Source organism: Mirounga leonina, unplaced genomic scaffold (genome assembly GCF_011800145.1).
Source record: "Mirounga leonina isolate KUSES-001 unplaced genomic scaffold, KU_Mleo_1.0 Mir_93, whole genome shotgun sequence".
In the NCBI taxonomy this organism is placed as follows: domain Eukaryota; kingdom Metazoa; phylum Chordata; class Mammalia; order Carnivora; family Phocidae; genus Mirounga; species Mirounga leonina.
The window spans coordinates 23,037,790-23,060,780 of NW_023270854.1; the positions used below are offsets into that span (position 1 = coordinate 23,037,790).

Below are 22,991 nucleotides of genomic sequence, written 5' to 3' on the forward strand. Positions count from 1 at the left end.
GGAAGGCCCCGGAGCCACGCGGCTCAGGAAACCACCCCCGCGGCCGGATAGGAGGACACCTCACTGGCCCCTCCTCCGCTGACTCTCCCTAGGCCCCTACCCCGAAAGGAGGAAATCTCGTCCTCAACCTGGGGACACAACGCTCTCCGTGCCCATGCCTACGCTCCACTCCAAGGCCGCTCACACAGTGCCCTGAAAGACCCGACCCCGGTGGGCGAGACGGACGAGGACAAAGGGAGAAATCCAGGTGTGTGCTTCGACTGCACGCGCCTGCGCGAAAACCCCTAGTCGGCCCCAGTTTCAGCCTGTTACAGCGCCTTCGTCCCTCCTACTTTTCCCCGCCCCACCTGGGTACGTCACAAAGAGTGACGTGTAAAGCGAACAATCACAGTCCCTCTCCTCGTGAGCCCGTAGGGAGAGGGGAGGGAGGGGAGGGGGGTGGGGAGAGGACGGAAGGCGAAGGCTTCGGGGACTGGCTTGTCCCGGTCACCCAATCAGAGAGCTCTGGGGAGGAGCGGGGCGGGGCCCGAGAAGAGGGTGGGGGGTGGGGCTAGGGAAAGGAATTAGAAGGCTGCGGGGAGGAGAGGGAGGGCTCCCAGAGATTAAAAGCAGCCAATCAGAGCGCGCCGGCTTCATTCGGAGAGCGGCGTGGGGCGTCGCCGCCGCCGCGCGCGCCGGGGGCTGGTTAAGGCCATGAAACAAAAGAAACCCTGAGAGGGGAGCCGCTGCCACCTCCAGCAGCCCGCCCCGCAGCCGTCCCCACCCACCCACCTAGTTACCTGCCTCTGCCTCCTTCCTCTGCCCCTCCACCCCGCCCTCTCCAGTCTCCGGGCGGCCCTGGCGCTCCTCGGCCCGGGTCGCCAGCCCCGCCGCCTCCCCAGAGGAAAGGTGTTTGCGCGCTGAGCAGGGCCCGAGCCCTGTCCGCCATGGGGCTCGCCGCCCGCCGCGCCTGACCCGGCCGCCGCCGCCGCCGCCGCCATTGACAGCGCGCCGCCGCGATGCCGAGCGGCAGCTCCGCGGCCCTGGCCCTGGCGGCGGCCCCGGCCCCCCTGCCGCAGCCGCCGCCGCCGCCGCCGCTGCCGCCGCCCGCGGGCGGCCCGGAGCTGGAGGGGGACGGGCGCCTGCTGAGGGAGCGCCTGGCCGCGCTAGGCCTCGACGACCCCAGCCCGGCGGAGCCCGGTACCCCGGCGCTTCGGGCCGCGGCGGCGGCGGCGCAGGGCCAGGCCCGGCGGGCGGCGGGGCTGTCTCCGGAGGAGCGGGCTCCGCCCGGCCGGCCCGGGGTCCCGGAGGCAGCCGAGCTGGAGCTGGAGGAGGACGAGGAGGAGGAGGGGGAGGAAGCGGAGCTGGACGGAGACCTGCTGGAGGAGGAGGAGCTGGAGGAGGCAGAGGAGGAGGACCGGCCGTCGCTGCTGCTGCTGTCGCCGCCCGCGGCCGCCGCCTCCCAGACCCAGCCGATCCCGGGCGGGTCCCTGGGGTCGGTGCTGCTGCCCGCCGCCAGCTTCGATGCCCGGGAGGCGGCCGCGGCGGCCGCGGCGGCGGGGGTGCTCTACGGAGGGGACGATGCCCAGGGCATGATGGCGGCGATGCTGTCCCACGCCTACGGCCCCGGCGGCTGCGGGGCGGCGGCGGCTGCCGCCCTAAACGGGGAGCAGGCGGCCCTGCTCCGGAGGAAGAGTGTCAACACCACTGAGTGCGTCCCGGTGCCCAGCTCCGAGCACGTCGCCGAGATCGTCGGTCGCCAGGGTGAGTGCGGCAGGGAGGAGGGGAGTCCAGCTGGGCTTGGCCCCCGGGCGTGGGTGGGCAGACGGAAGAAACGAGCTCTGGGCAGCCACACTGAGCCCGGCGAGTCGCCCAAGTCCATCGCGAAGGGGTCTGCGAGGCACCGTGGTAGATGAGATGAGAAGATGGGTCACCTTGCGGAAACCCACGGTATTCCGCTGGGTTTTGCATGGTAAAAGGTGTTAAGTTTCTCGAGCCACCCAGTCCGGTGGTGTTCCCTTCACTCGGGCTGTGTTCGTGGAACAGTAGGCTGGCGTGGCCCCCAAAACCTCAGTGAGGTGGTAAAAGGTCGGGTCGGTTGTGGATTCGGTGTTGTGCACGGAAAGCTGCGAGATTGCAAGTTTGCGCAGCCGACGGTCTTATAAAAGGCGCTCAGCTTACCTTACAGCAGCTTGTTCAGATGAAGAAATTGACAGAAATGGAGGCTTTGTATAAAGAGCTCATTCGAGAGGGAAGGGAATGTTCAAGTGGTGGGTAACACCATCACCCCCCTCCACCCCTCCGCTGTTCAGAAACTTCGCTTTTGAAGAGCAGCCTAACTCTCTGTTGATCTATCTGTATTCTCTTTTGATACACTTTAACTCTCGAAAAAGCACATTGGCTATCTTTTGGAACACTGTAGCGTACACGATGAAGAAAAAAATGGACAGTAAGGTAATTGAGTTAAGGAACTTTATGCGTTTATACAGTTTTCAGTAAATTCTCTTCACTTGCCAGCACACCAGCACTGCAGACAGACTCCTCCCACATTGTTCAGACAAAGGACCTATGTCTCAGATTCCAGGAGTAGATTTGTGAAGGTGGGGGAAGGGGATGCCCAGAGGACCTCAGTATCCGACATTTTTAGGGACGGTCCTCTGCTCTTTAGCGTAGCTTCTCCCCCCTGTACTACCTCGTTACAACGTAGCTTAGCCCGGTTGATGCATGACTCTTTACTGTGAGGTTGAGAGCATTGTTGGGGTCAAATAAAGAGAAATAATGGCGCTGCTGCTTAAATGATCTCATCTTTCCCAAGTGGTCTAAAGTACACATAAATAGGAGGTCTGTGGAAATGGTGGCTTCAGATATCCGAGCTGGCTCATTTCTTACCTCTCGGATTTTAATAAGAAAAACCCGTCTGAAATCTGGATAAAGGAGATAGCTTATTTCAGACTGCCTTATGACTAGTACTTTCAAGGCACAGTTCAAAGCTGGTACCATTCAATTGAGTTTATTCCTATAGTTAGTAAATAAGATTCAGATGCCTTGTTTTTTGTTTTATTTTGGGGGGCTTGGGGGGTTTTGTTTTGCAATACTTACCGATACTAATCCAGGAGAGCACTGTTTCACCTTACATAGGATAAAACTGTAATATCTCAATTTATAAATCCAGAATGAGTTGGCCATTCAATTAAGAACATCGAGGAATTGCTGTGTTTCAAGCTTCTATTTTGCCGGGTGTTGAGTTTATGGCAGTTGGAAATGTGAGATTGATTCAGACGACTTGCTGCCCTTAAGAAACTAGCAGTCTAATCGACAGTGGAATGTCACTAAACGAATGTGTAGTTAATGGCACTCTCCATAGTGTATGACAGTCATACATGTGAGAACGTCAACCCCGGAGGGACTTGGAGAATGGATAGGACTTTAACAAATGGAGATGAAGAATGACTGAGGAACAACGTGGGGAAAGGTGTGGGGGTATAATTAAAAGAAAGTCGTGATTTTTTTTTTTTTTTGATACTTGGGGTCTTTAAAGGGGTGTGGCAAAGAAAAGGGGCTGGGAAGGTGTGCATTCAAGCCAGAATATGAAAAACCCTTAATGCTATACTAGGATGGCACTTCCTCAGCACCAATTGCTTCAGTGTGCTTATGGTGCCAGTTTATGGTAACAAAAGAAAAGAACATTTACTTGCCGGTTTGACTGAGGGACAAGATAATGAAATCTTTTGTATATTTGGTTTAATAACAAACTTTTGTCCTTATCTATATTGTACCCTTTAAAGCACAAAAAATGGTCCCTAATTGCACAAACTGTTGTCTATACAAATCCATTTACTTAAAAGTAAACTGAATTCATTCTGAGTTTTTATTTTGTACCACCTATTAAAATAATTTAACATTTTATAATTTAATGGCAAATGAGATAAAGTCTTTAGTTTTTCTGTGCTTATTGGGCTGTTTATTGGCTAATAAGGAAATGTGGTTCTATTTATGTCTCAGGACATAGAGACAAATTGCTGACTATTCCTCTTACACTTAATATTTCCCAGAGTTGACAGTAGTGTTAAAAGTATGTCATCATCCTCTATCTTAAGAGCAGTATTGCCCCCCTTTCCCTGCCTCTAGTGGATCATTGACCCCTTTGCTACCTCCACCCTTTAGCAGCACCATAATAAAACCTGTGAAGTGTTTTCCCACTCCTATGGGGGACAAGGCAACTTACAATGTTTGCATCCTTTTATTTTTTGTTTTTAAAGATTTTATTTACTTGAGAGAGAGAGAGAGAGAGCACATGAGTCGGGGGGGGGGGGGCTGGATCCCATGACCACAAGACTGTGACCTGTGAGCCAAGATCATGACCTGAGTCGGATGCTTAACCGACTGAGCCACCCAGGCACCCCTGCATCCTTTAAAAGTGTGATAATTTGTCTTTTCTCTAAGCAAATAAACGGCAAATCACTTAATTTACTTGTTTGCTTTGGATGAACTAAATTTTAATTCTAAAGAATTATCCATTCTTGCCATTTTATTCATTACCTGAAGTCATAATTTTCTGTTTGCCATCTCTTAATTGGTTTTGGAAATAATTATGACACAGATGGAGACATTTCTGACTTCAGCTCTGAAGCAAAGGGTAGGACAAATGGAATTCTGAGTCATATAGACTAGAACTCATGTAAATGGCCTCTGGTTCCGGTATCTTTCAAAAAAAAACACAAACCACTGCTTTTGATAGTGATGAAAGTTGGCAGTGTTGACCTCATATTTGTACTCCCCAGCAGCATATGGTCATTTGCAAATGTTAAATTAGCCCCTTCTTTTAAGCTTTGCATCTCATATTGAAACCAACCATACTGTAAAATAAAGCTAGGAACTAAAAGAGGCTTTTTGTAGAAGTTTTAGAATATGGACATTGAGGATAAACCTGGTAACAGACTTCAGACTTAACTTTTGTTAAATGTACTACCTGCAGGACACATTCACAGTGGTTAACTGGAGGTTTAAGGCAATGGACTTTGTTCTACTTTGTATAGTCATTGATACCCAGTTAGACTAAAAAGCAAACTAAAGTAGAACTCTATACCCATTCTTAACTACATTAGAAGTAAATATTGAATGTCATAAATTCAGTTGTTTTAAAAACTTGTAACTCAAGGTTTTATGTTACTGTTTAAGCTTAATGTGGGTCTTCAACTATTTTCGTTAGTGACTTTATATGTGTGTTCTCTAGTCTCATAGTCTGGAAAAGTCATCTCCAGCTTTTTTTGATTGTACGCCTTGTCAAAAAAATTAAACTTGTATTCCCAATGTCTGAATATTTATGTATGAATGAAATGTATGCACTGTAAAACATGTAAAAAATTTAAAGAATGAGGTAAAAATGGAAATTGGAGTTCTAATTTTTTTTTTTTTTCCTGCACTCCAGCAAAGTTTCTTGTACCCTACTTTGGCTATCATTGAGCTAGACCCTTTGGAAATTGTTTTCTTCTTTATTGAGCTACTCTGTCTCCACTGATTCCCAGGGGTTGTGTACATGGTCACTTTTTAAATAATGAATATGTTACAGTGTTTCAAGTTGTGATAAATGCATCCTTGTGACATTTTCCCCCAGTTTTCTTAGGGTAGAACCAGTCTTCAAGTTTTAACACAACTGAAATAAGGTGTATGCTTATTTGTGTATGTATGTCCAGGAGAAAAAGAGAAACTTTAGTCTTGCCATTCATAAGTTCCCTATTCAAGAAGAAACACATTTTATGAGGACAAACTGTTTCAGAACAATGCTAAAATACAATGTCTTTTTCTTTTATGGAGGAGAGGGGATTGGTGGCCTTCTCTTTGCCAGGTAATACAATTCCTGCTAGGCCACTATCCCCATTTTACAGATGTAGAAACTGAAGGTCCAAAAGATAACTTCTTCAAAAAGTGGAACTTGGATTTAGACCAGTTTGACATCAAAAGATTTTAAGTTGCTGCCTCTGTATTCAAGCATCCTGCTCGGGAAGGTTAATGATATTTGGGTTAATTTCTGCCCTAATCATGAGCTTTGGGATACTGTATTTCTAGTGGATAATTTAATATCTTCACTATCCAAATTAATTTACTTAATAAAATTTTGATGTCTCTGCTACCCAGAAGGCACAGTTATCATTCTAATATTCTCATTCTCCTTGCTTAACTAAAAATTCTCTGTCATTTATAGTTCAGAAACTTTTTTTTTTTTAAGATTTCATTTATTTATTTGAGAGAGAGAGCACATGAGAGGGGGAAGGGTCAGAGGGAGAAGCAGACTCCCTGCAGAGCAGGGAGCCTGATGCAGGACTCGATCCAGGGACTCCAGGATCATGACCTGAGCTGAAGGCAGTCGCATAACCAACTGAGCCACCCAGGCGCCCTATAGTTCAGAAACTTAATTTGTGTTATATACATGCTAGCTTTAAGAAGCAGATATTGTTACTTCTAGGCTTTAAAATTTAAATTTAGTTGATAATAGTTTGTATTAGCTCTGGGACCACTGGGAAAGGTTCAATGGTTATTGTTTATAAATGGATGGAGAATCTACTGCTTGTTCTTCCTGCCTTATTCAGCTAATGAACTATTTTGATTCACTAGGAGGAAATGGAAAATAAAGTGGTAATGGAAGGGTGTATTTTCTATCCCCTGGTTACCAAAAATCTAAAAATGATCCAGAGTGTCAAGTGTTTGAAAGGTGTTACTCTGTTAGAGATTTTTTAGAAATTTTTCAACAGAGTCTATGGGTTGGAATTCTAAGTAGCTCATCTTACATCTTAAGTTTTCAAGGAAAGGTAGCATTTAGTTATAAGATAGTGCTTAATATCTTGTGAGTTTGGTTTTGAATGAATTTGGTATTTGTATGTATTGAAGGATTTAATACTTTTGCCTTAAACTGAATACAAAAATGTTTCAGAATATATGTTTTAATGTAAAAACTACCCCAAATTCCCTTAACAGTCTCTGCTCAACTGTGGTATATTGGAAAGAATCAGCAATCAGAAATTTAAATTTCTAAATTTGATTACTCTGTGCCAGTAACTCACCTTGTGATCTTGGACAAGTCACTTAAATTCCCTAGGCTTTATAGATACCTCCTCAGCTGGATGTAATCTTATCTGTAATACCTCTAGACACTGAATGATACACAAATAAATTGAAACACATGAAACTTTAAGTGATAAGCACATATTTTTGTTAAGTTAAATCTGAAATTAAGTTGAACCATGCTTTCATTTACCTTTCTTGGCTTTAGCAGTTTCACACATTATATTCTTCTAATGTGAAAGAACTAGGCCCAACTGATGTCTGAATGCCTGTTGGCTGCAATGCACTTCTGTCCAGATAGGTTTAAATTATGTTGTGGTAACAAAGCCCAACATCTCAATATTAAAACAATAAAGGTTTATTATTCGCAGGGGCTCTGCTCATTTAAGTCATTCAAGGACATAGGCCAACGCAGCGGCCACCATTTCAAGTGTTGGCCGGTCTTCCCATGTGCCCGCGGGATAAGAGACAGTGGAATAGGACATGCTGGTCTTTAAGTGTTAAACCCGGAAATAATAATTACATCTGCTCATATTTCATTAATCAGAGCAAGTCATCTGACCACGCCTACCTTCAAGTAGGTGAGAAAGTCCATTACAACCATGTGCCCACAGAAGAGCGCTAGACTATTAGTGAATGGCTGTGATGAGTGCCACAGTATTATTTTATGATTATTATTAAGGGATTATTACAGAATTTTTAAATGTAATTTGTGTCATGTAGAATATGTAATTTAAAGTTGAACTCCCAAGTGAAAAAAATTGGTAATAATGTTCATAAGATGCTAAATAGGTAAGTGTATTTGCAGTTTGAAAATTCCTTTAGAAAACTCCAAATAAATTATGGAAAATCTATTTTAAAACCCCACTGATGTTCAGGTGATTCTAAAGTGATAATTTTTTTTTTAATTAAACTGCATCTTAATGCCTCCCAGGTGGCTTATATACCATAATTTGTGGGTTTACTTTTAATTTTTTTCCCCATGCCACCATTAGGTATCATATGGACATTTTTAAAGATTAAATCTGATATTTAAACTTCTAAAATAATTTTTCCAGTATTAGTGTTACTAAGCCCAACTACACTAAATTGAATGTATGCACAGCCTAATGCTATTGGGTTAGATCAAGTCTTTATTCCATGACTGATTTTGAGAATTTTAAGTTGCACTGCATAACATTAGAACCTCTTTGATGCCAGTGTTTGGGATTTAAGAACAATTCATGTGGGCATGGTTTGTTTCCTTTGTCCAGTAAGCAAAAATTGCAATTCATTGTACACAGGGAAACCTGATTTGTCTACAGTTAAAGTCATATCATGGAATAATAACACTAAGACTTGAAATGGTAAAGACAGTTCTTCAGCAAAAACTGCGGGTGCAGTTGAAGATTAGCATGAAGTAGTTGGTCTTTTGAACATGGTTGGAAGAGAGTGGGAAGGGAATAGTTCCAACAACTAAAAAATTTCCCAAAAGGGTTACTATTGTAAAAGTATTTGCATTTTGGGCTGACCTTTTTATTACTGTTCCTTCTTCTGTACCGTTCTTCTTCCCTTTGACTTCTACCTTTCCATCAGTACCATTTTAGTATCCTGTAGGAAAGGACATTGGAACTTGGAGTTAGAAAACTTGTTAGAGACTTGGTTTCACCATTTGTTGCCTGTGACCTTGGACAAATCACTTAACCTTGCGGACTCTATTCTTGTGGGAAAAAAATCTGTTCCATCTACTTGTTCTTCCTTGCCCCTTCCCATACCCCATTTGTTGTGGGGATCAAGTTTGAGAAGATGTCATTAGTACAAAGTCATGGCACAACTGAAAGTGTAGAGATAATAAATTATATGTGGGGTAGGATAAAGTTTATCATTTTTTTTACTGCTAGATTTGTACTCTGAGCAAATGCTAGTTGAAAATAAAAATTGTCACTTTATTAAGTTTCCCAGGGTATACCAATAACTAAATGATGCACAGTATATTTTTTAAAGTTTACAAATGAATCTGATTCTATTACATGGTATACAAACAGAAGTAATTCTAAGGTTTCTATTAACGTCTTCTAAAGGGCATGAACCTAATTTTAAAATCCCCAATTAGGAAAATTGTTTGACCTTTCGTCTCTAATTTCCACCCTCTTCTAGGTGTTTCAGCTTTAGTGAAAGACCAAATATGAGCCTTTTTTTAGTATTATTAGCTATTTTAGTTTTCCCTTTTCTAAGTGAAAAAAGAGGGGGCATTTTAAATTTAGTTTAAGAATCAACTAGAAAAATAAGGCAGATTGAGAGAATGGTATATTTAGGAGTCATCAATTTATAATTTTGGCAGTTCTGGGCTTCAGTTTCTTTCATGTATGAAATGAGATTGAGCTAGATTATTTCTTATAACTCTTACATTCTGATTTTTGTCCAAGAAGAATCCCTAAAATCATGCAAAACTACACCGGATTTCAAATTCCCAGTTAGATTGACTTCAAATATCTCCTCCAAGTTTTGTGAAGTTGATAATATTTTAACATGTTTTGTACAATCTAAATATAAGCTTTATCTTTAGGAAATAAATTCCTTAAGTGTTTTTCAACTTCCTATAGAAAATTGATTTGATTTTTTTTTTCAATGATAAACCTTCAAGTGTGTAAGACAGTTTATCTCATTTGATCCATTCTCAGTTCCACCATACAGATAAGGAAACAGATCTGTGGGGATATAAGTAACTTACCCAGGGCCTCAAGCTAATAGAATTAAAGACTTCAACACTCCTATCTCAGTAAGTGGTAGAACAAGCAGACAAAAGATCAGCAAGGATATAGAAGGTTTGAACACCACCAACAATATAAGAAAAGAAAATAAGAGATTGATATCTGTACATGAACATGTGTAGACATCAAATCCTTCTGGTACTTGGAGTCGATACAAGTCAGAGAGGGCAAGCACCGAATCTTAGTCGTCTTTGCATCCTTGATGTCAGTTAAAGTACCTGAAGCGCAAAGTAAATACTTGCTGTTTATTTTATTGAACTGAATTATTGGATTAGACTTGCCATTTTACTATTACTGTTTTAGTTTCCATATTGCAGTAATTGGGATTTTCTTCTCTCTTGCCTTTATCCCCAACCCTTTATGTAAGGAGCCAGTCAACCTGAGATTGACTTTGTTTTAAGGGCAGTATTCATGTACTTGACTTAAGGCATTAGATGTCAGTATGAATACTGATAACAACAAAACTAAAATCACATAAATGAAGCTATTTGAAATGTTGTCAGTGATGTCTACAATGAGACTATATTCTTCACAAAAAATTTCAGAGGATTCTGACTAGAAGAGCTACAAGGACACTTGAACCCTAGAAAGGAAACCTATTAATTCTATATTGTGCATTTATGGATAGTTTGCATTGCTAATCTAAACAGTTTGTTTAAATGTTGAGTTAAGTTTGTGTACATAAGAAACACTCTCTTATTGGGATTTAGCTGAAATTCATCAATTTGAAGACATAATACTGAAATTAAGTCCCTGTAAAGTTAAAGGAGCTTTTGAGTAATGTGTCTAGACTATCCCATGAGGAAAAGGACCTCCCTCATTCTAATATACCATGGAACATGAAATACTGTGTTTCTTTAGTGCTTTTAGAGAAAAATAGTATGGAGTAGTAAGAGGAGTTTGGGGTTATTAAGACAACATGGGTTTGAGATCTGACTTTCCAGCTGGGAGATCTTGAGCAATTCAGTTAAGCTCTTTCCTGCCCTGCTTAAAACACTATTATGATGATTAAATGAGAATATATCTAAAAGAGTTGGGAAAACTGAAAAGTGTGCTACAAATTTTTGTTATTTCAAAGCTAAGGGTATTGGATCATTTTACTCAGGAAATACTTGAAGAAGTGTTTCGGGGGGTGGTTGGGTAGTCTGAAAGATTACCCTTTACTGAGATACCTACTTGAATAATGGGCATAGTAATAAGCGAGAGAAGTATCTTTAATCAGTCTCACCCATGAAGGAGAGATTTAAGGTTTAGTGACTTGCTAAAGTTCACAAAGCAGGTTAGTGATGATCCAGTCTGTGTTCCCAACCATTACTCAACCTACCTTTCCTTGAGGAGAAGAATAAATGTGTGTGTGTGTTTGTGTGTGTGTGTGTGTGTGAGAGAGAGAGAGAGAGAGAGATAAGGTAGTATCTGATTGTCCCAAGTGCTTTTAAGACCAAAAAAGAAGCAGTGACAGTATTTCCTAGGAGAAGAGGGACTTGGTCAAAAGATTTAAGCATTGGAAAGGACCTAGAGGTTGAGTGACCTAATACTGAAACCAGGAGTAATTGTTGATAGATTAGAACCAAGGCCTGCAGATAATCAGTTTTCTGCTTCTTACATTGTTTCCTTTAAACTGTGCCTTGGAAGATTTATATGCAGTAGCCATAATAATAAGAGTCAGTACCTTTATCTGTACTATTATTGAGCTCATAGAGCCCTTCACATATACAACCTCATCTTCCAGATGGCCATGTTTGTGACTCAGAAGCTGTAAGGTGTGGAGGGGAAGTACCAGGAGGGTTTTCCATGTTATTTAGGGAAATATCTGAGCAGAGATAGAAGAGGAACAGGACATGTTTAGGAGATAATAAAGTCTGGAAGAAGGTAGGTTCTGGCTACTTGATGGGAGAGAGTTGGTGGGGGGAAGATTTTAATGTCAAGCCAAGGAGTTCTAATTTTCTCAAAGGTAAAGAACTACTCAAGGAGTTTTCACTCCCCCTCCTTATTTAAAGTAAGTGTATGTGTGTGTGTACATACACTGATTCCCTAGTAGGATCCTTTTCCCTCAAAACAAAACTCTTGGGGGGAATTTTTGAAGAAAGGTACGTGCCAAGGATGACCCAAAGTGAAAATATGTGTTTGTAAGGGTTTTAACTTTCTCCAGTCACCTTATATGTAAGATATATATAATTTATGGAATGAATAGAAAATACAATGAATTTCTGGAAAACGAAATACTCTGTCAAAAATCAGCAACACTTCACATATTTGGGGCTACTGACTACTACTTTTAAACTTTTCTGTGATACCACCACCCCACTCCCCAGCAAAAGAACATTTGGCATTTCAGCCCTTTGTACACATATTTGGAACATGTTGAATTTTGCATTTTTTTTTCTTTTTAAATGTTGATTGCAACCTGCTAAATTGATATTGTAACCCATGGTTTGAGAAACACTGAAGATCCCATCATTTTGGGTCCTTTTCTTCCTTTTAACTGACTCCTCTCCCAGCAACAGGGGATCTCTCCCTCTTAATCACTGAGGCATCTGGTGGGAGAGATTCTCTTTACTCTGGAGAAACAAGGCAGGACCTTTGCTGTACCAGGGAGTGCAGGGACCATAATTCTGGCTGCAGCTAAACACAGCGCTAGCCACAGTGATGTAGAAAGAGGAAATGGGTTCTTAATACCAGGGGTAAGTTGGAGACTTTTTTATTTGGGGAATTTACTTCCAAATCAAAATAAAATTACAACTATGAAAGTTGGTGCTATCCTAGTTCTTAACCTAGTTCTTAACACATTCTGGTACACAGCTTGCCATAGGTTGGTTTTGGTCTATAGCTATAAGAAAACAATTGTTAGGGCACCTGGATGGCTCAGTCCTTTGAGCATCTGCCTTCGGCTCAGGCTGTGATCCCAGGGTCCTGGGATGGAGTCCCACGTAAGGCTCCCTGCTCAGCTGGGAGCCTGCTTCTCCCTCTGCCTGCCACTCCTCCTGCTTGTGCTCTCTCCCTCTCTCTCTCTGTCAAATAAATAAAATATTTTTTAAAAAATTGCTAGTCCGGGCGCCTGGGTGGCTCAGTTGGTTAAGCGACTGCCTTCGGCTCAGGTCATGATCTTGGAGTCCCGGGATCGAGTCCCGCATCGGGCTCCCTGCTCGGCAGGGAGTCTGCTTCTCCCTCTGACCCTCCTCCCTCTCATGCTCTCTGTCTCTCATTCTCTCTCTCTCAAATAAATAAATAAAATCTTAAAAAAAAAAAAAAATTGCTAGTCCTCCCCTCTTAGAATTAAAAAGCCTTGTTCACGTTTGGAGTTATGATATCATTTGCCCTGCTGTTCATATAATTTTAAAATAATGTCAGTTCTAGCCAAAGTCTAATTAATATGCTAAGTCTAGTAAAATGTGTCATTTCTTTATATTTTTAAAAAACTTTTCTGATTTAATTATATTTCTTGGAGAAGGCTAATGCATTTGTTTTATTCAAAATTATAAAAAATTAGAGTGTAAAGGAAAATTAAGTCTCCCTCCTACCCTGTCCCCCTAAATCAAGCAGTTTTATGACTGCATTGTATTCCATTATATAGCTATGTTGGCCGCACGCTAATACAAACAATTAAGTAATATAATACAAAGGTCATTTTGCACCTGTGCAAGTATTTTTACAGAATCAACTCTATGAGTGGGATTGTAGGGGTAGACCGACAATAATGCAAAGTGCCCTCAGATGCCAGCAGACTGCCTTCTTGTCCGTGCAGTTGTAATTTTGATAAATAATGCAAAGTGCCCTCGAGCAGTTCGTACTCTCAGCAGTTAAATATGAAAGTCCTTTTCCCTGTTCTTACTAGCTCTGGTTTTGATATTTGATAGTCTTATAGGTGGAAAAACATAATTCGTTCACGTGAAAATGGGAGTTTTCATGGTCCATAGCCATTTATATATTTACTTTTCTATGAGCTGTTTCTTTTACCTATTTTTTAATTGGGTTTTGGTGTTTTGATACATAGGGCCAGGGTTATGTGTGTAAGAGAGAAATTAGCCATTTGTGGTGTAAGTTGTAAATAATTATTTCTTCACATTGTTTTTGGTGACTTTTGCCATGCAGCAGTTTTTTTTAAAGTGCAATCTAATTTGTCTTTATTCTTACGGCAGCTGAGTTTTGTGCTGCTCTGAGATTATAAATTCTTCCATGATTTTTTAACTATCTTAGACTTTTCAAATCGAAACTCAAAGATATTCCAAAAAACTTTTTAACCTTTTTAATCTTCTTCACCTGTAAAATAATAAAACAAGTTTGTTTTCTTTAGTTTGTGTTGCCTATTTAGAACTCTCCCTATTCAAATTGTCCTCAACATGTGTTAGTTGTTTGAAACTCAGAATATATATGTTTCTATAGAAACAGTATTATGATTGATGAGGTTTCCTGTAGTCCTAATCTGAGTTGAGGCTACTGTGTTAAAACTGTCTTACAAAATTCAGGAGAGAGAACAAATACATTCTTCTGTTTTTGTTGGTAGGTGGCTTAAAAGGGGTTGGCTTTGCAATCTTCCCATTACCTCTACCCTGATCTGCAAAACCTACAGACACTGTCCTTTGGGGAGGATAGGCCTCTTAACGCTCCTATCTCAGAAGTGGTTCCTGCTCAAATTGTTTGTCTTCTGTCTTCCTATTGAGCCAATTATTAAACACCTTTGTTAGTACCAAACATAGGCCAGAGAGTGTTTTGTGTACCTTTATGCATATTTTCTTAGTTAATAATATACCTACTAGGTATTAAAAAGTATTCTACTAAGGTCAACTGACTGTTGCTTATAGTCTCGAAAGTATTTATTTGGAGAAGTTTACTCAATTCAACTTTCTAGTGGTCAATATTAGTAAAGGTTGAGAGGGGCTAACCCCGGACCCTTTGGTTATTTCTCCCTTTGTCCTTAATAGAAATTGCCCAGTGCTTTCTGCCGGATAAACAGGACCCTCTTTGTTAGAAATGTGATGCCAGCAGACTGCCTTCTTGTTAAGTTGTAGCCCAGAATATCTGAATAATAACAATAACTCCTCTGAATGTATAGGGTGAACAGTTAGTTATTTGTTCACGTTAGCCTTTCAGAATTTCTTAGGCCGCTCTCCATCAGTCACATGTTGATTGGCCGATGGGAAGTACTCTCCATTCACAGCCCCAAGCAACACCTGTGCTGAATTGATGGAATCTCCTGGAGATCCAGTCTGTATAAATAAGTAGATACAAAAGTTTTATTGCTCTCATCTTCTAACTCACCTTCTATTTTGGAGCAAAAGCAGTAACATTGACTTACAGTCAAAAGTTACACCATCAACTTAATCTTATAGTTCATTATAGATGTAAACTTACAGCAGCACTCTTTATAGTTAAAACTTTTGAGTTTTACAGTAGCATAAATTCAACTCATTGTAGTAATTTCTTGATAGCCACAAGCCACCCCGCCCTCCCCTTGGCCCTTCTTACCTCATCCAGTTACTGCACTAAGTGCTTTCCTTGCAGTTTTGCTTTTAGCCACTCCCCACCAAGTCTTCTCAAATGAATATAACCTCAGATTCGAGTAAACCTGACTCTAAAAGTGTTTTCATGATAGGTACCTAGGATCCAGCAGTAGGGGAAAAAAAAAAAAACACATTTCTTTGTGAGTTTTACATTTTGTTGGAAGGGTGAATAGATCTGGGTTAAGATCCATAAGTCCAATGACAGGTTGAATAAAGTTATGTTGAATATGTTATAATTGAAGTTAGCATAATCAGCTCCTTTCAACAAAGTTGTATTAGCAGTATGGGGCTAGAATATGAAAGTCTTGAAAAGCTCAGCAAATTCTTTAAAATGCGTGCAAAGCAATATGTATAAGAAAGGCCAGTGTTTTTATACAGAAAACTGATCTTTGTTTCAACACATGTCATATGGACACCTCAAATGCCTATACTTCTAGTGAACCACCCAGTGGTTTGGGAATGTTTAGGAAGGGCCCACAAAGCAGTCCTGAGGATAGGAACCTTCGCAGAGGATGAGACATCTAAACTAAAATCTGAAAGGCCAGCAGGAATTAAGCAAGCAGAGGTGGGAGGAAAGAGGCAAGGACAAAGGAACATTCTAGTCATGGAAGCAAGGGAGCATGGATAGGAGTTTAATATGGTAGAAGCACACCGCAGAGTTTAAGAAGTGAGGAAGGGGAGGAGCACCTGGGTGGCTCAGTGGGCATGATCCCGGGAAGAGCTCTGCATGGAACTCCCTGCTCAGCAGGGAGTCTGCTTCTCCCTCTGCCTCTCCCCCACTCCAGGCGCTCGCACGCTGTCTCTCTCAAATAAATCATAAAAAAAAAAAGAAGTGAGGAAGGGGAAAAGGATACCGGTAAAGAAGGGCCTTGTGTGCTACATTGTTTGGACTTTATCCTTATGGTAAAAGGGAGCCATTAAAGCACTTTATGCAAAGAAGTGATCATGTGATGTGTGTTTTATTTAGAAACCATCATTTGGGGGCGCCTGGGTGGCTCAGTCGTTAAGCATCTACCTTCTGCTGATGCCAGGTCATGATGCTGGGGTCCTGGGATCGAGCCCCACATCGGGCTCCCTGCTCTGCTGGAAGCCTGCTTCTCCCTCTCCCACTCCCCCTGCTTGTGTTCCCTCTCTCGCTGTGTCTCTCTCTGTCAAATAAATAAAGAAAATCTTTAAAAAAAAAAAAAGAAAGAAAGAAACCATCATTTGACTAAAATGAATATAGAGAATGGGTTGGAGTAAGTTGGGACTGGAGGCAAGGAGACCTATGCGGGGTGGGGGTTGCAGTTATACAGATTAGAAATGATGTATATAAAGACTTAGTTTTTATACATTATTAATTTATTGGGGGCTAAAAAAAAAAAAAGTACCCAAGATGTGACATGTGTCTTTAAGAGCACCTGGCCTCTTCCTTTTGAGGAACCTAGGAATAACGTGATATATTCATGAGAACAAATCTATTCTAGCAAGCTTCACATTAAGATCTTTGAAAAGTATAACCCCAGAGTTCTATGCCTTAGTTGTCTATTTGACATTTTGAGTTACACTTTGACGCCCTCTAATCTCACATAGTTGGCACTGGTAATAGGTGATTACTCTAAAAAGTTAATTGAAGAATTATGGATAGTTATGAATATGCATCTCAGATATTTTATTTTAACTTAAATGCAGTTAGGATTTGGGCCAAAAGCTTCTATTGAGAATGGGTCTGCCAATCTGAGTAGTCTTTTAATAAAATCACATCCAGGATATGCCCATGTTCCATACAATTTCCAATATGTTTCTTTTGAATTTAGCAAGAATTTTACAGTGAATGCAGAGTCATTCTGTGTTAGTTTTTTACCCCAGGCCTTTACAGTTGTCTCACCCATACATAATTCAACAACAACCTTTTTTTTTCTTTAAGGTACACATCTTTTATTGAGATTTTCTTTTCTTTTTTTTTTTAAAGAATGTATTTATTTATTAGAGAGAGGGAGAGCATGAGCAGGGGGAGGGGCAGAGGGACAAGCAGACTCCCCACCAAGCATGGAGCCTGGACACAGGGCTGATCCCAGGACCCTGAGATCATGACTTGAGCCAAAGTCAGATGCTTAACTGACTGAGCCACCCAGGCACCCCTTTATTGAGATTTTCAAAAATAATCAGCTTCATTTTCATACAAGTACAGTGTCTTTTTGCATTCATATTTCACTGATTTATGTCAAAGTTAATTTAGTTAATGCATGAGTACGACTAGAATAACCAGATATGGGGATATCTTAGTAAGCCTCAAATTCAGTTGATGCGAGCAGATGTGAGATGACCTTTGAGCCATGAGCATTTTGCTCATCATGAATTTTATAGAGGAAAGAGTAATGTTAAAATATGACAATTAGGTGGAAGTCCATTAAACAACTTCTGTCTTAGAGTTGTGCAAAATTTGAGGTTCTCGGACTGACAAAAAGACCATAGATTTTGAAGTTAGAGTAGGTTTAACTGTTCTCATAAGCTTCACTTTCCTTAGCAATAAAAGGAGTGAAGTAACCTAGTTCCTAGGGTTATTGTATAGATTGAATGAGAGAGTAGATATTCAGTGTCTTACATGTGCATTAGTGGTTTTTCTTTGCCACCAACATCCTGCAAGGGAGTTGATTATTCCTGTTCTGAATGTCAGACCTGCATATGGTATAGCTTGCCTGTACAGAGTAGTGCGTGCATCATTTGCAGTGACTGATAACAAGACGGAAACAATAGGTGTGACTTCTAAGATCTCCCAGTGGAGGTGCCGCCTATTCCTAAGTGAAAGACCAGCAGACAAGTATGCCTGAGGATGGGGGAGCATTTGTGGAGTTAGGAAAGCTTTCTCATGATCTAGTGACAGGTTTTTATGATAAAGAAAAAAAAAACTGCCCACAAGCAGACATTTAGCTTGAAAGGAGCTTTCTGTGATTTGTCTTTATCAATATTGACATAGATGTTGATTCTTGTGAAATATTTTCTTTCTAACAGGTTGTAAAATTAAAGCACTGAGAGCCAAGACAAACACATATATCAAGACACCTGTTCGTGGTGAAGAGCCCATTTTTGTTGTCACTGGACGGAAAGAAGATGTTGCCATGGCCAAAAGAGAAATTCTCTCAGCTGCAGAGCACTTCTCCATGATCCGTGCATCTCGAAACAAAAATGGTCCTGCCCTGGGAGGGTTGTCATGTAGTCCAAATCTGCCAGGTCAAACCACCGTTCAAGTGAGGGTCCCCTATCGTGTGGTAGGATTGGTCGTTGGGCCCAAAGGAGCAACTATAAAGAGAATTCAGCAGCAGACCCACACATACATAGTAACTCCAAGCAGAGATAAGGAGCCTGTCTTTGAAGTGACAGGGATGCCCGAAAATGTTGACCGAGCGCGAGAAGAAATAGAAATGCATATTGCCATGCGTACAGGAAACTATATTGAACTCAATGAAGAAAATGATTTCCATTACAACGGTACCGACGTAAGCTTTGAAGGTGGCACTCTTGGCTCTGCGTGGCTCTCCTCCAATCCAGTTCCTCCCAGCCGCGCAAGAATGATATCCAATTATCGAAATGATAGTTCCAGTTCTCTGGGAAGTGGTTCCACAGATTCCTACTTTGGAAGCAATAGGCTGGCTGACTTTAGTCCAACAAGCCCATTTAGCACAGGAAACTTTTGGTTTGGAGACACACTACCATCTGTAGGCTCAGAAGATCTTGCAGTTGATTCTCCTGCCTTTGACTCTTTACCAACATCTGCTCAAACTATCTGGACTCCGTTTGAACCAGTTAACCCACTGTCTGGCTTTGGGAGTGATCCCTCTGGTAACATGAAGACTCAGCGTAGAGGAAGTCAGCCATCCACTCCTCGTCTGTCTCCTACATTTCCTGAGAGCGTTGAACACCCACTTGCTCGGAGGGTTAGGAGCGACCCCCCTAACTCAGGCAACCATGTTGGCCTTCCGATATACATCCCTGCTTTTTCTAATGGTACCAATAGCTACTCCTCTTCCAATGGCGGTTCCACCTCTAGCTCACCTCCAGAATCCAGACGAAAGCACGATTGTGTGATTTGCTTTGAGAATGAAGTTATTGCTGCCCTAGTTCCGTGTGGCCACAACCTCTTCTGCATGGAATGTGCCAACAAGATCTGTGAAAAGAGAACGCCATCATGTCCAGTTTGCCAGACAGCTGTTACTCAGGCAATCCAAATTCACTCTTAACTATATATATATACATAAATACTATATCTCTATATGGACTCGTAAAGGCATGGGTATAATGGTACCCCCAGTAAACTTCCTAATGAATTCTTATGACTGTTATCAGGCTTTATTGGGATTAGGCTAAAGTTGTTAGTAAACTTATAAAAGGCTGCTATGGTAACACTAAACCTAAGTGGTCTCTTGTCTATTAGTTTGGTTTGAATTATTAATACTATCCTGTAGACCCAGAGACATAGCTTGTGTAAGAATCGTTAAAACTGAAGTTCAGCTTGGCTGAGTGAAGATAATCATAGGTTGTGTGAGCCTATGAGAAAAGTTTATACGTCTAGATTTCAAAACCGTGGGTCCCAAAGCCTAGCCACATTAAGAGTTTATGGAGGGTACTTGGCATTACAGATGATTCAGACACTTCCAGTGCTGCCTTCTTTACACTGCCAGTTTTGACAAAACAGGTTCGTTTTTTATTTTACAACAACTTATGCCTAATTCTGCAGGATTGCAAGTAACTTTTTAATGCATTGTGATGACTTATTGGTAATAATAGGGCTGATGGCAGTTTACTCGATCACTGGTTATAATTTGGGACAAAAAACTGCTACATTGACCTTCATCTCGCCCAGAATGCTCACGGCTGGTATGATCAGTGGATCAGGAATGCAATTGTGCCGATTGTGAATTCCTACCCATTGCCTCCCTTGGTGAATGTGGAAACGGCCAGCTGGGTTTTCCCATTTCAGGAAGGGCTTTGGGATGCACCTGTATTGGCTAGTAATTAAGGATGCGAACATTCCATTCATTCGTCTGATCAAGCTGTTGATTAATTTTTAGACTATAGATCAAAATGTGAAACATTTTATGTTCAATCCATATGTCTTGCACATTATAAATATATTTTTATTTTTTAGTAATTTAGGGGAGGGGGAGGGAGAGAGGGATAATAATGCCCTTAGCATAATTTACAAAAGCAGCTGTGATGACCTTCAATCAGTTTACTTCATTTCAAAACTATTTCCAATCACAAGGAAAGATTTCTTTAAGATACACTTTTACATTTCACCTGTGGATGTCTATAACTTCATCCTCAGTATGTTCCCAAATCTGTGCTGGCATTGAAAGGACAAAACAATATACTGGTGGGTTTTTCTACTAATTATTTTTTGAAGCGTTATTTTCCCAACACAAAAGAGCTTTTTTTCTCAATATAACAAAAAATTGAAAATCCTATGTGTATTGAATAGTAAATAGACAAATTTTATTTTTTATTTCCACTTGAAGAGTTACATTTCGTATAAAAGTTTACAAATAACGGTTTTTATTTTGATTTTTTTCAGTATAAAAATTGCCTTGATGGCATATTATGATGTAATGCTAATTGCTTGTAGGATAGTTAAATGTCAGTATTGAAACCTAATCTTTAGCTGCCGTCTTGTAGATACGAACGAATGTTCACCAAGCATGTATTTTGTATTTTGTTGCATTGTACACGGCAACTAATAAGCCAAGGAATCGACATATATTAGGTGCGTGTACTGTTTCTAAAAACCACAAACTAAGAATGATAAATTATCAATATAGTTTAGTATTTGCTAATTTTACTACACTCTTTTGTTATGTATATGTAGGGAAGTCATAGGGATTATAAATTCAATTTGAGTAAAGTTTAAAACCATATATTTTATGATAAAGGGCCTTTAACTTAAGATGGCCAAAGCACTGATATTATATATTTGCTGTAAAGAGAATTATAAGAGTTTTATTTTTCTGATATTAAAAGTTACTTAATAAAGACTTGTTTCCATTAACTTGAATGTATTCTCCTTGGTGTTTTTCATGCAATCATTAGTTTAGACTGGAAGATAGCCATTTGCCAGAATTGAACATTTTCTTTTACAAAGTTTCCCCTCTCCTAAACCAGCTCCCTGTGTTCATTCTTGGAGTGATTTTTTTTTTTTTTTTTTTTTTTTTAGTGTGTTCTTAGTGTTAAATGTGTCACTTATGCTCCTATCCAAATTTAGCTTTTCCTTTAAATGAGTGTAAAATTAGAGATTTAGCTAGTTTTAGATTGTTTAGTTGCTTGTGTAGTCGACCACAATTACTATTAACCTAATTGTAAATAATGACTTTTTATACATTAATGTTAACTAAAATCCTGAATCCTTATAGACTCAGTTTCTACCCTTTGTTACAGGTTTTTGTGTTTTTAATCATTAAATCTAGAAAACGAACTTCTTTCTGATGCGAAGGTACAAGTTTTTAACTTTCAGTCACAAAGTACCTTCTGAAAGGTTTGTGGTTGATAAAAATATTACTCCATTAATGAAATGATTTGATACTGATTGGAGTAAATCACTGCCATTTGTTACAAAGCAAGAATAAAGACCTTTCTAAGATGTTTTAAAGAAACGAAAATTCTGTTCATTCTTAGAAATATTACACAGCCACAGTGAGTCTTTTCATGGTAGGTGCTGGACAGAAATTCTTCAGCTGCGCTAGAAGACTGGAGAGATTTGATGATGGGTAAGATCACTGCCCTAGAATTGCTTTGCTAGCTTTAGGATTAACCCCCACAAGTATGAAGGAGAAGTGTTTGGCTGTGGTACAGGACTGTCATCCGGCCCCTCTGATCCGCAGTTTTTCTTTCTGCCATTTCAGTTACCCACACGGTCGGCTGCTGTCCAGCCTGGAGGTAGGTTACCCTCTAGCCTAACAGCTTCACAACACCTGCGTCCTTCCCCTCACTTCATCTCATCGTGTAGGCATTTTCTCATCACAAGAAGCAGGGTCATATTTTGAGAGAGAAAGAGAGCCCACATTTACATAACTTGTTTTACAGCATATTGTTACAATTGTTTTATATTCTTTTTTTTTTTAAGAATTTATTTATTTGACAGAGAGAGACACAGCGAGAGAGGGAACACAGGCAGGGGGAGTGGGAGAGGGAGAAGCAGGCTTCCTGCTGAGCAGGGAGCCCGATGCGGGGCTCGATCCCAGGACCCTGGGATCATGACCTGAGCCGAAGGCAGACGCTTAACGACTGAGCCACCCAGGCGCCCCTTGTTTTATCATTCTTGTTAATCTCTTAAAAATCTCTTACTCTTATAAATCAACTTTATCATAGGATGCATGTATAGGGAGAAACAGTACTTTTAGGGTTTGGTACTAATCGTGGTTTCAGGCATCCACTGGGGGTCTTGGAACATCCTCCTCAGACGAGGGGATGGGCTGCTGTGTTTATACAACTCCAACATAGACGGAATGACCAGTGAATATGAATTTCTTGTACCCAATACAAGGTCAAGATCTTTCAGAGGACCTTAAAAATAATTTACTTTGGAGGCTTTCCTTGCCACAGGAAGCCAAAACTGTCTGAAACTTACGTTAGCAAAACCGAGAAGCACTTCCCTAAGTTGGAAGTCTAGAGCTGCCTTTCTTCAGACGTTTGCGTTCATTTTCTTGCGTAGGGAAGTACTGGGGGAGAGAGGCTC

The 22,991-nt window shown here is 41.0% G+C and overlaps 1 protein-coding gene across 1 annotated transcript; it reads left to right on the forward strand.

The window, feature by feature from the left end:
* The first annotated feature begins 513 nt into the window (after positions 1-513).
* Positions 514-21,314, forward strand: MEX3C (mex-3 RNA binding family member C). Its single transcript, XM_034995690.1, has 2 exons — positions 514-1,743; positions 18,278-21,314. Exons 1-2 carry the CDS (start codon positions 999-1,001, stop codon positions 19,501-19,503), a joined length of 1,971 nt encoding a protein of 656 aa, XP_034851581.1. The 5' UTR covers positions 514-998; the 3' UTR covers positions 19,504-21,314.
* The last annotated feature ends 1,677 nt before the right edge of the window (positions 21,315-22,991 follow it).